The sequence below is a fragment of the Macaca fascicularis genome, chromosome 1 (assembly GCF_037993035.2).
Source record: "Macaca fascicularis isolate 582-1 chromosome 1, T2T-MFA8v1.1".
NCBI classification, from domain to species: domain Eukaryota; kingdom Metazoa; phylum Chordata; class Mammalia; order Primates; family Cercopithecidae; genus Macaca; species Macaca fascicularis.
This window is the reverse complement of record NC_088375.1, coordinates 13,949,140-13,963,326: the sequence shown is the minus strand read 5'-3', so window position 1 is coordinate 13,963,326 and position 14,187 is coordinate 13,949,140. Positions and strand designations below refer to the sequence as shown.

Genomic DNA, 14,187 nt, shown 5'->3' with positions numbered 1-14,187 from the left:
AGTAATGCGTGAGGACTAGGAGTCTGAAACCAGCCTGGTCGATCTAGCGAGACTTCCTCTCTACAGAAAACAAATTATAGGGGCACCTTTGTGCTCCGCGCCTGATCTTGGCTCATTGCAACCTCCACTTCCCGGGTTCAAGCGATTCTCCTGCCTCAGCCTCCCGAGTAGTTGGGATTACAGGCATGTGCCACCACGCCTGGCTAATTTTATATTTTTAGTAGAGACAGGGTTTCTCCATGTTGGTCAGGCTGGTCTCGAACTCCCCACCTCAGATGATCCTCTCGCCTTGACCTCCCAGCTTGCTGGGATTACAGGTATGACCCACCACACCCAGCTAGGTAGCAGATACTTACATAAGAAAACAGACTACGAAAGAAGTTGTGGTTGGAGATAGTTTTAAAATTATCTTCATTGCCATTCAGTGCTGTTTTTAACCATTTAGAGATCACTGACCGCTTTGAGAGTTTGAAATATGAGGACATGGTGGGGCAAGGTGGCTCACGCCTATAATCCCAGCACTTTGGGAGACCAAGGCGGAAGGAATGCAAGCCCAGGAGTTTCAGATCCACAACTGCACCATTTGCACTCCAGTCTGGCAACAAGAGCAAAACTCCGTCACAAAAAAACAAAAGGAGGCCGGGTGCAGTGGGTCACGCCTGTAATCTCAGCACTTTGGGAGGCCGAGGTGGGTGGATCATCTTAGGTCAGGATTTTCAGACCAGCCTGGCCAACATGGTGAAACCCTATCTCTACTAAAAATACAAAAATTAGCTGGGCGTAGTGATGGTCGCCTGTAATCCCAGCTAGTCGGGAGGCTGATGCAGGAGAATCGCTTGAACCCGGGAGGCAGAGGTTGCAGTGAGCCGAGATTGCGCCATTGCACTCCAGCCTGGGCAACAGAGCGAGATTCTGTCTAAAACAAAACAAAACAAAAGGAATTAACAAGACCCCACTCTAAAGTTTTTTCAGTAGGAGGAAAAAAAAAAAAAAAACATTTTAGAGAACACCGTTAAGAAACCTATCATCTTGGCCGGGTGTGGTGGCTCACACCTGTAATCCCAACACTTTGGGAGGCTGAGGCGGGCAGATCATGAGGTCAAGAAATCGAGCCCATCCTGGCTAACACAGTGAAACACCCCCTCTACTAAAAATACAAAAATTAGCCGGGTGTGGTGACATGCGTGCCTGTAGTTCTAGCTACTCGGGAGGCTGAGGTAGGAGAATCACTTGAACCTGGGAGGTGGAGGTTGCAGTGAGCCAAGATTGTGCCACTGCACTCCAGCCTTGGGCAACAGAGCAAGACTCCTTCTCAAAAAAAGAAAAAGAAAAAAAAAAAAAGAAAAACATACCATCTTAATATGTTAATTGTAAACTAACTTAGTAAAGTCTAGTTTAGGTGACCAGAAGTAGACATAGGTCAATTCTACTAATGCAATAAAATCCTCAAACCCTCTTAAGAAGCTAGGAAGTAGAACAAGAAGGCAGGTGAGACAGAGGCACAAAGGTATTAATCTCGACTCCAACAAAATTTGGAACAATTCCCCTATTCAGCACTGTTTCTATAACATACTCAGTACATGATATTAAAAGCTCCTCAAAAAACAGGGTTTCATGATTAGGTAGGATTGAAAACAGTAGGGTAAAGGAAGTTATTTAGGCAGGTATCTCTTCACAGGCCTTCTCTCAAAGTTTTTAATATGCAAACACTGTGGTTCTCTAAGAAAAGAATGTGCTATACATAGATTTCCCAACATATATTTGGTTATAAATTCCCAGAGCATTTCCAGGGAGCAGTATTCTAGGAATTCATTTTGGGAAGCATCGTTCCACAGATTTAAAAGATCATCCCTTAAACTAATTTTTGTGAAAATAAAGGGCCACCACAAAGATGCTTTAAAAAAATATGTATTTGAGCTTTCTAGGCCTTAAAAAAGTTTATTTCCTTTCTCTTTTTTTTTTTTTTTTTTTTTGAGACTGAGTTTTGATCTTGTTGCCCAGGCTGGAGTGCAATGGTGCAATCTCGGCTCACTGCAACCTCCACCTCCCGGGTTCAAGTGATTCTCCTGCCTCAGCCTCCCTAGTAGCTGGGATTACAGGCATGTGCCACCATGAACAGCTAATTTTGCATTTTTAGTAGAGACAGGGTTTCACCATGTTGGTCAGGCTGGTTTTGTCCTGACCTCAGGTGATCCACCCGCCTCAACCTCCCAAAGTGCTGGGATTACAGGTATTGAGCCTGGCCTTTGTATTAAAGAAAGGTTTTCTTTTGGTAGAAAGTCCAATAAGTGGGGCCAAAAAAACTAGATTATGGATTTTTAAAAGTCTGCAGCAAAGCAGTGTTTCTCAACCCAGATGCATATTAGTACCACTGGAGACCCTTAAAAATTAAAGATCAACATCCAGGTACTACCCCCAACCAATTAAATATAACTCCTTGGGAGTGGGGTGTGAGTACTGAATATACTTTTAACAATGTCCAGATGATTGCAATGTGCAATAGAACACACTGAAGTATAAAAGACCCCAAAGGGTCTAAATTAAAAATTTTTTAAAAGCTGCTGGTAATGGTTTCAAGTGTTAAATAAAAAAATAATAATTTTCTAATTTGGACAATTCTCCAAGTGGTAAGAAAAATATTTAAATTCAGACTCAAGCAAAATAGTGTATGCAAAGATAAAAGAATGCCTAGGTCGGGTGCAGTGGCTCATGCCTGTAATCCCAGCACACTGGGAGGCCAAGGTGGGTGGATCACATGAGGTCAGGAGTTTGACCAGCCTGACCAGTATGGTGAAACACCGTCTCTGCTAAAAAATACAAAAATTAGCCAGGTGTGCTGGCAGGTACCTATAATCCCAGCTACGTGAAGGCTAAAGCTAGAGAATTGCTTGAACCCAGGAGGTGGAGGTTGCAGTGAGCTGAGATTGCGCCACTGCACTCTAGCCTGGGTGACAGAGCAAGACTCCATGTCCAAAAAAAAAAAAGAATGTCTAATACATTCCTTATCTGGTTAAGACTTTTAATTTTCATAGGTAGACTCTTCCCTTTTTTGTGTATCAATTAATCCCGTGATAATACATGCTGGATATGTATGTTCCAGTCAGTCATCACATACAGAAATGAACTAAAATTACTAAATCTTTTAGAAACAAAAATCAAGGATTCACAAACTATGGCATTTTATTTCAGAGCCTTTGCTTACATTTGTACAATATATTACATAATTCTTCATTGTTTGCAGATCCTAATATATACTTTATAGCTTTTATTCTATAAGCTTTTTCTTCAACATTTTGCTGTCGACAAATCTTTACAGTCCTGTACAAATTTGAATAACTTGAAACCATTTTCAACAAAATTAGTTACTGTAAGCACACATTACAAGACTGAAAAAGCTTTTCTTAGAAAAGTTGAATGTAAAGGATTCTGACACGTTAGCATCTACAACAAAACGCATTGAAATTCTCACATGTCGTATTGCCAGAAACAAATAAAACATGCCAGCCCCATTCAAAAAAAGTACACAGAACTACAATTAAAACAGTAAAACAGTCTGTACAATAAAGTACTGTGTATTAACAGTGCCAGGTATTAAATAGCTTCAATGAACACATCCGCAATATACAAATGTCTTACAAAGGTGAAGAATTAAATACAAGTGCCAAACAGAACAGAGATTGGAATCATACAACATAAAGTCAATACAAGTGAAAACAATTTTGCATTCATTTTGGATTCTATACAAGGCATTTAATTTTAAAGGCCTACCACCCCCATTAGCTATTTATATTTAAAATAACCACCATCCTTTTGAGACAGTTCATATCAACAATCTTCAACCATACTAATACATTACTTGTTCCTGAAGTCCTTTTGTTGTAGCTCATAATAAAATAAGCAATACAAATGAATTATCTGTATTTAAGGGAAAAGAAACATTTACAAGAAAACACAAAAATATAACTGTTATAATTCATTATGAATAAATATACACTTTGAACTGGCTAAGTACAATCTTTATACATTGTTTAAGATTTAATACAGTTTATTAGCCATTTTCTTTTTTCACACAATGTATTATATCAAAATTAAAAAAAAATACTGATTTATAGAAAAATGGCAAAGTACAGTAGTTCCATTCCAATTTGAAGGGGCATGAAAAGCCACTGCAAGACCTTTTAGCCTAATTCAAACCTGTAAACATGTTCAGTCTTTTTATTTTAAAGAGAATCTTTAATATTTGGTTACCAGGATTGATGTCTGATATCCTGTTAACTGCAGGTTTTGAATTTATTACATGTGCTTGACTTATACAATTAAAGCCACCCTAAGGTGACTTGCTTTAAAAAACAATTACCTTGTACAAATGAAAATAGGTTCATATTTTTTCATAAATAAATGGAAAAATATCAAATGTTCCAGCTTTAACAAAATACAAGGGAATACATATACAGTAAGTTATCTTAACATGTTCGGACCCACCCCTTAACTATGCTTACTGTATTGTCTCTACAGGCAGTGAAAAGCCTCCATTTGCCACAGTGGAAGGCCTTCAAGTTACCAGACACACAATTCCCAGACAAGTTGGAAACAATTATTGCTTGAGGAAAAGCAGTTCATTGTACTTTTTCTTCATAAAAAAGTGCACTTAAGTGCCAAGTCAGCTTGTCAAGAAACAATTTTTAAATATAAAATAGTGCTTGTCTGATATTTTTTTGTGCCACTGTGCAGTATAAAAAAAAAGTGGCCCTCAACAGCCATTAAGTGCAAAGTGCTTTAGCAAGTCCTGCTGTCACCTGCACTCAACTGACATTCCATTTTGTGATGCGCTGGACATTGATGGTTCAGCTAAAGTTAACATAACAGCAGCTGTTATGGAACTGGATGAAGGTGAAGAAGAGGATGAGGATGTAGCAGCACCTAAGGAAAAGGGAGACCAAACCAAGAGCTTAATAAAAATGTATGTTCAACAATAGACAGAAAGAAAATACTAGTCCTCTGAACTAAAATTCCGTTATATTCTCCAAAATCATTTAGCTTACAACAACAGTGGTCAGTTCTCACAGTACCACAATGTAAAGAAAGGAAAAGCTAGTGTAGCTCAAGAAGCTAGACAGTGCCCAACTACAGAAGTAATGAAAAGGACAGACCAGGGAAGGCTCCTGCATGGGTCAAAGAGGGAAAGAACTGTGCCTAGTCTACAAGACACAGAAATAAAATATAGAATACACTTTTTGTAATAGTGAAACAAGTATCAAAACAGGAAAAATCTGCAATCCATTCAAAAATCTTTTATCCCCTCCTAATTCCTCCATCTTTCTGTACTTGGGAGTTTTCTTGTACATGTAAATGGTGACGAGAATGGGAGGCTTAATTGCTTCTTCAAATTGGACCAAAACAGTGCATAGCTCAACTGTTGCATTCTCCTCCACTAGGTTTACAAGGCAAATAACACATTAGTTATTTTCATCAGAGAAAGTCTCTCATTGTTTCCTTTTTTCGGTTTTTTTTTTTTTTTTTTTTGAGACAGGGTCTTGCTCTGTCGCCCAGGCTGGAGTGCAGTGGCGCAATCTTGGCTCACTGCACGCTCTGCCTCCCGAGTTCATGCCATTCTCCTGCCTCAGCCTCCCCAGTAGCTGGGACTACAGGCGCCTGCCACCACGCCCAGCTAATTTTTTTGTATTTTTAGTAGAGATGGGGTTTCACCATGTTAGCCAGGATGGTCTCGATCTCCTGACCTCGTAATCCACCTGTCTCGGCCTCCGAAAGTGCTGGGATTACAGGCGTGAGCCACCACGCCTGGCCTGTTTGTTTTTTTTTGAGACGGAGTCTCGCTCTGTCGCCCAGGCTGGAGTGCAGCGGTGCGATCTCGGCTCACTGCAAGCTCTGCCTTCCATGTTCACGCCATTCTCCTGCTTCAGCCTCCTTTTTCTTTCTTTCTTTTTTTTTTTTTTTTTTTGAGATGGGGTCTTGCTCTATTGCCCAGGCTGGCCTGCAGCAGTGCAATATCGGCTCACTGCAACCTTTGCCTCCCGGGTTCAAGCAATTCTCCTGTCTCAGTTTCCTGAGTAGCTGGGATTACAGGCATGCACATCCATGTCCAGCTAATTTTTATATTTTTAGTAGAGATGGGGTTTCGCCATGTTGGCCAGGCTGGTCTCAAACTCCTGACCTCAGGTGATCTGCCTGCCTCGGCCTCCCAAAGTGCTGGAATTACTGGCGTGAGCCACCATGCTCGGCCTCTCTCATTATTATAAATTAGTATTAATAAAATAATATTTTTAAATACATGCACAGATTTAAAAAATTCATTCAGTACAGGGGTAATAAGATAGAAAAGTAAATGTCCCTCTCATCCAGGAACCTCCTAATCACCCAAATTCCCCTCCCCATTGTTACCAGTTGCTTCATATTCATTATAACTCTAGAAGAAAAGCTGGCAAAAAACCACCCCGGGGCAAATCTAGCTTACTTGTCTTTGGAAAGAAAATTGCATTGGAACACAGCATGCCTATTTGTTTACATATTGCCTATGGGAGATTTCACACTTAGCATGGCAGAGATAAGTAGTTTCTACAGAGACCATATGGCCCACAAAGCCTAACGTATTTATTGTCTCTTTATAGAAAATGTTTGCAACCCCTGTTCTACAGGAATTTTACCTCTAGAATCTAGAGATATAATATACAAATTTAAAATATGTAGATACACCAACACCTTTAAAAACACAAATGGAGGCCGGGCACGGTGGCTCACGCCTGTAATCCCAGCACCCTGCGAGGCCGAGGCAGGCGGATCACCAGGTCAGGAGATCGAGACCATCCTGGCTAACACCGTGAAACTCAGTCTCTACTAAAAATACAAAATATTAGCTGGGCGTGGTGGCAGGCGCCTGTAGTCCCAACTACTTGTGAGGCTGAGGCAGGAGAATGGCATCAACCCGGGAGGTAGAGCTTGCAGTGAGTCGAGATCGCACCACTGCACTCCAGCCTGGGCGACAGAGCAAGACTCCGTCTCAATAATAATAATAATAATAATAATAATAATAATAATAATACAAAAATTAGCTGGGCATGGCGGCACGCACCTGTAGTCCCAGCTACTCGGGAGGCTGAGGCAGGAGAATCGCTTGAACCGGAAGGCTGAGATTGCAGTGAGCCGACATCGCGCCACTGCACTCCAGCCTGGTGACTGACTGAGACTCCGTCTCAAAAAAAGAAAAAAAAAAACAAACACAAAAACAAAACACAAGTGGAAGCACAGTTCAGTGTCTTTTTATTAAACAATACATTTTAAGAGATTGTACCATATCAGTACATACAGATCTTTTTCTTTTCAAAGTTGAGTAGTATTCTACTATATTTACAACTCACAACTTATATGAATTTCACTATACTGTTCCTGCATTGGTTTTAATTTTTTTGGTAAGAATGATACCTTATTTGGGCCGGGCGCAGTGGCTCACGCCTGTAATCCCAGCACTTTGGGAGACCCAAGCGGGTAGATCAGGAAGTCAAGAGATCGAGCCCATCCTGCATCCTGGCCAATATGGTGAAACCCCGTCTCTACTAAAAATACAAAAACTTGCCGGGCGTGGCGGCACGCTTGTAATCAATCCCAGCCACTCGGGAGGCTGAGGCAGGAAAATCACTTGAACCCGGGAGGCAGGGGTTGCAGTGAGCTGAGATCGCGCCACTGCACTCCAGCCTGGGCAACTGAGTGAAATTCCATCTCCAAAAAAAAATAATGATACCTTATTTTATTTGCATTTCTTTGGTAAGCAGGATAAGCATTTTTCTATGGATTTTTCTTAAAATAGTATTTAGGAACTGACTTTTAATGCTAACCCAGTAGAGAGGCTCTATTTAGCAAAAGCATTCATTATAAAGAATTTGTGGTGACTATATTTACAAAACACTGTTTAGAAGGAGTTTCTGGATAGATGTCTTTTCTTTTCTTTTTTTTGAAACAGTTTAGCTCTTGTTGCCCAGGCTGGAGTGCAATGGCATGATCTTGGTTCACTGCAACATCTGCCTCCTGGGTTCAAGCAATTCTCCTGCCTCAGCCTCCCAAGCAGCTGGGATTACAGGCGCCTGCCACAACGCACAGTTAATTTTTTGTATTTTTAGTAGAGACAGGGTTTCACTATGTTGGCCAGGCTGGTCTCGACCTCCTGACCTCACGCAATCCACCCACCTCGGCCTCCCAAAGTGCTGGGATTATAGGCGTGAGCCACTGTGACCGGCCTCCTCCCAGATTTTAATTTATCTCACTTCCTCGTGTCATTCAGGTGTCAACAAAAATATGCTGACCATTTGTAATCTAAAGTAACCCATCCAATCACTGCCTTAACATCACTGTATTTTCTTCATGGTGCTTTCAATATCTGAAATTATCTTATTAGGATGTTTTTAGTAGAGTATAAACTCTATGAAAGTGAATATTATGATCTGAAATAAATGTTTTTATTTGAGACAATTTATTTCACTTTAGAGATGAGGAAAATAAGACAAAGAAATTAAAGAATTTGCCTGAAAATAGATAGATATAAAGTCTTGGCAGTCTAACTGCAGAGTGAGAAATTCTGGTTTATGTTTAAATAAAGTAAAAATACTGACGGGGCACTGTGGCTCACACCTGTAATCCTAGCACTTTGGGAGGACAAGACAGGTAGATCACCTGAGGTCAAGAGTTAGAGACCAGCCTGATTGACCTGGCAAAACCCTGCCTCTACCTAAGAATACAAAATCAGATGGGCTTGGTGGCGCACACCTGTAATTCCAGCTACTTGGGAAGCTGAGGTAGGAGAACTGCTTGAACCCAGGAGGTGGAGGTTGCAGTGAGCCGAGATTGCACCATTGCACTCCAGCCTGGCAACAAGAGCGAAACTCCATCTCAAAATAAATAAATAAACAAAAGTAAAGTAAAAACACTTACTTTCTCTCTCTTTCTTCTTTAAACGCTTTCTCCTCCGATCAATGGAAGCTACTTCAGATTTTAATGACAGATAATGTTTTCTGATTTCTTGAAGCTTTTCTTGAAGAATTGTGATACGTTCAGCACTTGTCATATTTTCCAGGTCCGCTATAAATTTAAAGCTTTCATTAATAGACGTTTTTGAAGAAAATTTTAACATATAGAGAACACAGAACATGGTTGTTGAATAAGGTTGAGGCAGATAAACTAAAAAACTAAGGCTTCTAAAATATTTGTTTTCCAAATTTTTTATCTAGCCTAGAACAATGCCTGGCACATAATAAATGCACAATATTTGTTGAATGAATATGTACAGAATTAAACACCTTAAGATCTACATATATCCACATCCATATATAGTATCACCACAGTAAAAAAATCACACTGAAAAATAAAACTGGGACCGGGTGCGGTGGTTCACACCTGTAATCCTAGCACTTTGGGAGGCCGAGGCGGGCAGATCACGAGGTCAGGAGTTCAATACTAGCCTGGCCAAGATGGTGAAACCCTATCTCAACTAAAAATACAAAAATTAGCCAGGCATGGTGGCGGGTGCCTGTAATCTCAGCTATTTGGTAGGCTGGGACAGGAGAATCGCTTGAATTCGTGAGGTGGAGGTTGGAGTGAGCCCAGATCCTGCCACTGCACTCCAGCCTGGGCAATAGAGTGAGACTCTGTCTAAAAAAACAAAAATATAAAAACAAAACAAAAAACCTGGAAAGACAGCAAAATGCTAAATTGTACACATTTTTTGAGTAACAACACTGTGGATAAATTTTTCTCTTCTGTTCTCTGTTATTTTTTAGGTTTTTTTAAAGAGTGTGTGAAGCATTAAATTAGAAGGTAATTTTAAAAAGCTCTAAAGCAATCTTCAATCTCCTAAGAATACTTAAGGTATTTCCTTGTGTGAAAAACTCTAGAGTAGTATTTTTAAAATATACATATTGGCTGGTGTGGTGGCTCACACTTGTAATACTAGCACTTTGGGAAGCAGAGTTGGGAGGATCAGCTCAGTCTTGAGCTTAAGAGTTCAAGACTAGCCTGGGCAACATAGTGAGACCTTGTCTCTATTTAAAATACACACACATATACATATATATATCTTTTTTTAAATGAAGATTTATGAAGTTTTCTCACATATACAAAAGTATAGACAGAAGGATAGTGAACCCCATGTACTCATCATCCAGCTTCAGTAATCATCAATTTATGGCAAAACTCGTATCATCTGCACCTCTATCCATTCCTGACCCCTAACACCAGATAATTTTAAATCAAATTACCTATGTCGTATCAGAAATATCTAGTCAGTGTTGACATTTGCCTCAACTGCCTTAAAATTTTTCTTTAACCAATTTATTTATTCAAATCAGGATCCAAATAAGGTCTATACATTGCAATTCATTAATACATCTATTAAGTTTGCTAGAGTCTCTTTTTCAGAGTATCAGCATGAAGAGTTACTAGAATTGGGGCTGGGCATGGTGGCTCATGCCCGAAATCCCAGCACTTTGAGAGGCTGAGGCGGGAGGATCACCTGAGGTCTTAGGTCAGGAGTTCGAGACCAGCCTGGCCAACATGGTGAAACCTTGTGTCCACTAAAAATACAACAACAACAAAATTAGCCAGGTGTGGTGGTGGGCATCTGTAATCCCAACTACTAAGGAGGTTGAGGCAGGAGAATCATTTGAACCAGGGAGACTGCAGTGAGCAGAGACTGTGCCACTGCACTGCACTCTAGCCTGGGTGACACACTCTGTCTCAAAAAAAAAAAAGGCTGGCGCGGTGGCTTATGCCTGTAATCCCAGCACTTTGTGAGGCCGAGGTGGGCGGATCATGAGGTCAGGAAATGGAGACCATCCTGGCCAACATGGTGAAACCCTGTCTCTACTAAAAACACAAAAAAATTAGCTGGGTGTGGTGGCGCTTGCCTATAATCCCAGCTACTTGGGAGGCTGAGGCAGGAGGATGGCTTGAACCCAGGAGGCTGGAGATCACAGTGAGCCAAGATCTTACCACTGCACTCCAGTCTGGCAACAGAGTGAGACTCCGTCTCAAAAAACAACAAAACAAAACAAAACAAAACAAGTTACTAGGATGAAGTCTGTATGCTTGTCAATTTAACATGTCACTTACACATCTGAAAACTCCATTTGTAAACTTTGGGTAATCGATTACTGGGCTCCTTGAGATCAGGATCCTTATCACCATTCTTTCCACATTTTCCTGGAGACTGAGTCCTTGCGGGAGATTTGGTACTATGAGACTTCATTCCAGTGGAAACTGATTTGACTGGCTGACTCTTAGTTACACTTTCACCAGCTGAAAGTTCTTCACTATCACTACTATTTGCTGAAAAAGAAAGAAAAGATTTAATAAACAAAAATATAATAATAAATTTGTCACAGATTTTAGTAGATAATTTTAAATTAGTCATTTGAATTTAGTACTACAGAAAACAACTTGCCTAGAAATCTGGAAAATAACATACAAATGCAGCAGCATCTTAGGAAAAGCAAAAACAAAAAACTTCTTACCTGAACTGCCAATAATATATATATTTTTAAAATCACTCACACTAATCTATCATTATGCTTGGTAGACTGTCAAATATACAGTAATCATTTGAATGGCTTTTTACTCTATTATGTTAATATATAAAAGTAAAATATAACTTCTTTTAAAATGATTAATTGTAGAAACCTCTACAATCAATATGTAACATTGGGTATATGCAACATTTTCCTACTCCTTTGGCCACAAACAAATAATGATGCGGCCGGGCGCGGTGGCTCAAGCCTGTAATCCCAGCACTTTGGGAGGCCGAGACGGGCGGATCACGAGGTCAGGAGATCGAGACCATCCTGGCTAACACGGTGAAACCCCGTCTCTACTACAAAATACAAAAAAACTAGCCGGGCGAGGTGGCGGGCGCCTGTAGTCCCAGCTACTCGGGAGGCTGAGGCAGGAGAATGGCATAACCTGGGAGACAGAGCTTGCAGTGAGCTGAGATCCGGCCACTGTACTCCAGCCTGGGTGACAGAGCGAGACTCCGTCTCAAAAAAAAAAAAATAAATAAAATAAACAAATAATGATGCACAATCATCATATTCAATAAAGAACTCCTTGGGAATAAACTCTAAAGTATGACATGTATAATGAAATTATTCTTAAATAACTCCTATGCTGTGGGTTGACTAAAATAATCAGTTTCACCCTAATAAAATATTCAGTATTTTATGAACAATTCAGAAGTCTGTGTAACAATTATGTTACAACTGCTATTGCTAAGTAAACTTCAGTACTAAAATGGAAATACCTGACCTTGACAGCTTACCATGTGGACAGGCAGGTGATGGGATTAGTATTTCCATAGATAACCTCTTTTTGGATACAAAGTATTACTTTAGATTCCATCAGAATTAATTCATGTTACTAAATTATTCTCTGAGAATGGTTACTCATTCTGATTTACCATGGCAGAAGCCCAGTAAGTAAAATGGGAGAACACTGTGTCTCTGTATTATATGAATATACTAAACGACTCATTGAAGATGAACTCTCCTAGGAAATGTCATTTAAATAGTAAATGCTTGAAGACAAAAACATCACAGTGAAAGAAAAAACACTTTAAATATCCTACCAGTTACACCAAACAACTGATGACTGACTGATTTGGCATATATTTACTGATTTTTCACTTAACAACATCACCAAAAAAAAAAAAAAAAAAAAAGAGTTAAACTCTCAAAGCCAGAAAGTATTCCAAATAGTAAAGGCAGATAGCAGCAACTCCTCCCACTGTGAAATTTTGGGAATAAAGAAACTCCACCACTGGTTGACACATATACATAACTTCCCTCCCAGCTCCCCCACTGCTGCTCTGGAACCCCTGGCAACTCCTAGCTAAGCCACCCAAGGGTTGGCCCCACTCTATGCAGTGGACTGTCTCAGCCTGGCTTTCATGGCCTTGCTGAGCACAGCCGCCCGGGGCCCCAGGGACGCCATATTCACCGCCTGGAAGTCATATGGGCTCAGCAGAACCTCGGGGAGCTGGCCGAATAACCCTTTTCTGCACTGAAGTGCAGCCAAGCCGGCTGCTAGCAAAGGTCAGGCAGTGGAGGTGGCAGGAGTCTCCTGGAAGAGCAGCAGGAGGTCAGTGTGGGGCACCTGAAAAAAAATTCTTTACATATTTTCTGCTTCTTACTTTGTCTACAAAAGAGATAAAATGTGCAGCCCTCAGAAGAAATACAGTATATATATTTTCTGTGGATTGATGAACGGAGTCGTTGCTAAAGTTGGAGCATACTTAGCAAAAAGTATTGTTTGTAGTTACTCTCAGGTCACATAATATAGGGTACCAAAGATAAATGTCGTAGACTGAGTTGTTGGAATTACAGTTCTAAAGGTATCTTGATTGTTACACTTCTATGCTGATTTTGCCTTGAAGAATTACTAAGCGATCAATTTCACTGTAATAAAAACACATAGTTGAAATATTTCACAATGTGTGATACATTTTATAGCAAGTGAAAATAACTGTGGAACACAAAGGTAACAAATATGTTGATGTTTATAGTATATTGGCTACTATTTCAAAAACAGATTACTTGATTTTTCATCAGCAATCAATACCACCGCTGAATAATACCAACTTGCTTAAAACTAGAATTTACCTAAGATTAGAAAACCTGTGGGGTTTTTTGCAGAAATTCTTTATTATTATTATTATACTTTAAGTTCTAGGGTACATGTGCACAACGTGTAGGTTTGTTACATAGGTATACATGTGCCATGTTGGTTTGCTGCACCCATCAACTCATCATTAACATTAGGTATTTCTCCTAATGCATGTTTTTTTTTTTCTTTTTAAAGCAAGTAGCCTTACAGAATCTGTGTGACTTTTTTTGAGTGTACAGACAAAATCAAAATAATGTACTATCCCATATCCTGAATACCATTTTCTTACTGGGGAGAAAATTATCAGCTATTATTTTTATATTTTAGAAATTAGATATTTCACACTTACTGCCTTTTCCCTTCTTTTTGTTGTTTACCACTGTTGCTTTATGGCTTCTTTTCTGCTTTTTTGATGAACTTCCTCCTCCCTGAGCATCTTTCACTCTTTTCTGACCTGTACAGGCTATGAAGGGAAAGGGATTAAGTAACACAAAATAAAATCCAACATTTCCTAGGTATAAATTAATTTCA

The 14,187-nt window shown here is 39.9% G+C and overlaps 1 protein-coding gene across 11 annotated transcripts in view; it reads right to left on the bottom strand.

Annotated features, from left to right (window-relative positions):
- Positions 1-3,162: 3,162 nt before the first annotated feature.
- The window catches only part of ARID4B (AT-rich interaction domain 4B), a 167,294-nt gene continuing 156,269 nt past the window's right edge, over positions 3,163-14,187 (bottom strand). For 5 of the 11 annotated variants that reach the window (XM_074040660.1, XM_074040681.1, XM_065531603.1 and 2 more), the window contains 5 exons: positions 14,006-14,119; positions 11,113-11,328; positions 8,938-9,084; positions 7,088-7,207; positions 3,163-4,920 (listed from right to left, as the gene is read on the bottom strand). In XM_074040660.1, coding sequence (XP_073896761.1) covers positions 4,793-4,920; positions 7,088-7,207; positions 8,938-9,084; positions 11,113-11,328; positions 14,006-14,119 — 725 coding nt within the window. In that variant the 3' untranslated portion in view covers positions 3,163-4,792. Of the gene's footprint in view, positions 4,921-7,087; positions 7,208-8,937; positions 9,085-11,112; positions 11,329-12,990; positions 13,147-13,285; positions 13,449-14,005; positions 14,120-14,187 lie in introns of all 11 variants that reach the window. The other 6 variants (XM_005539742.4, XM_074040500.1, XM_005539745.4 and 3 more) reach the window with 3 other exon arrangements.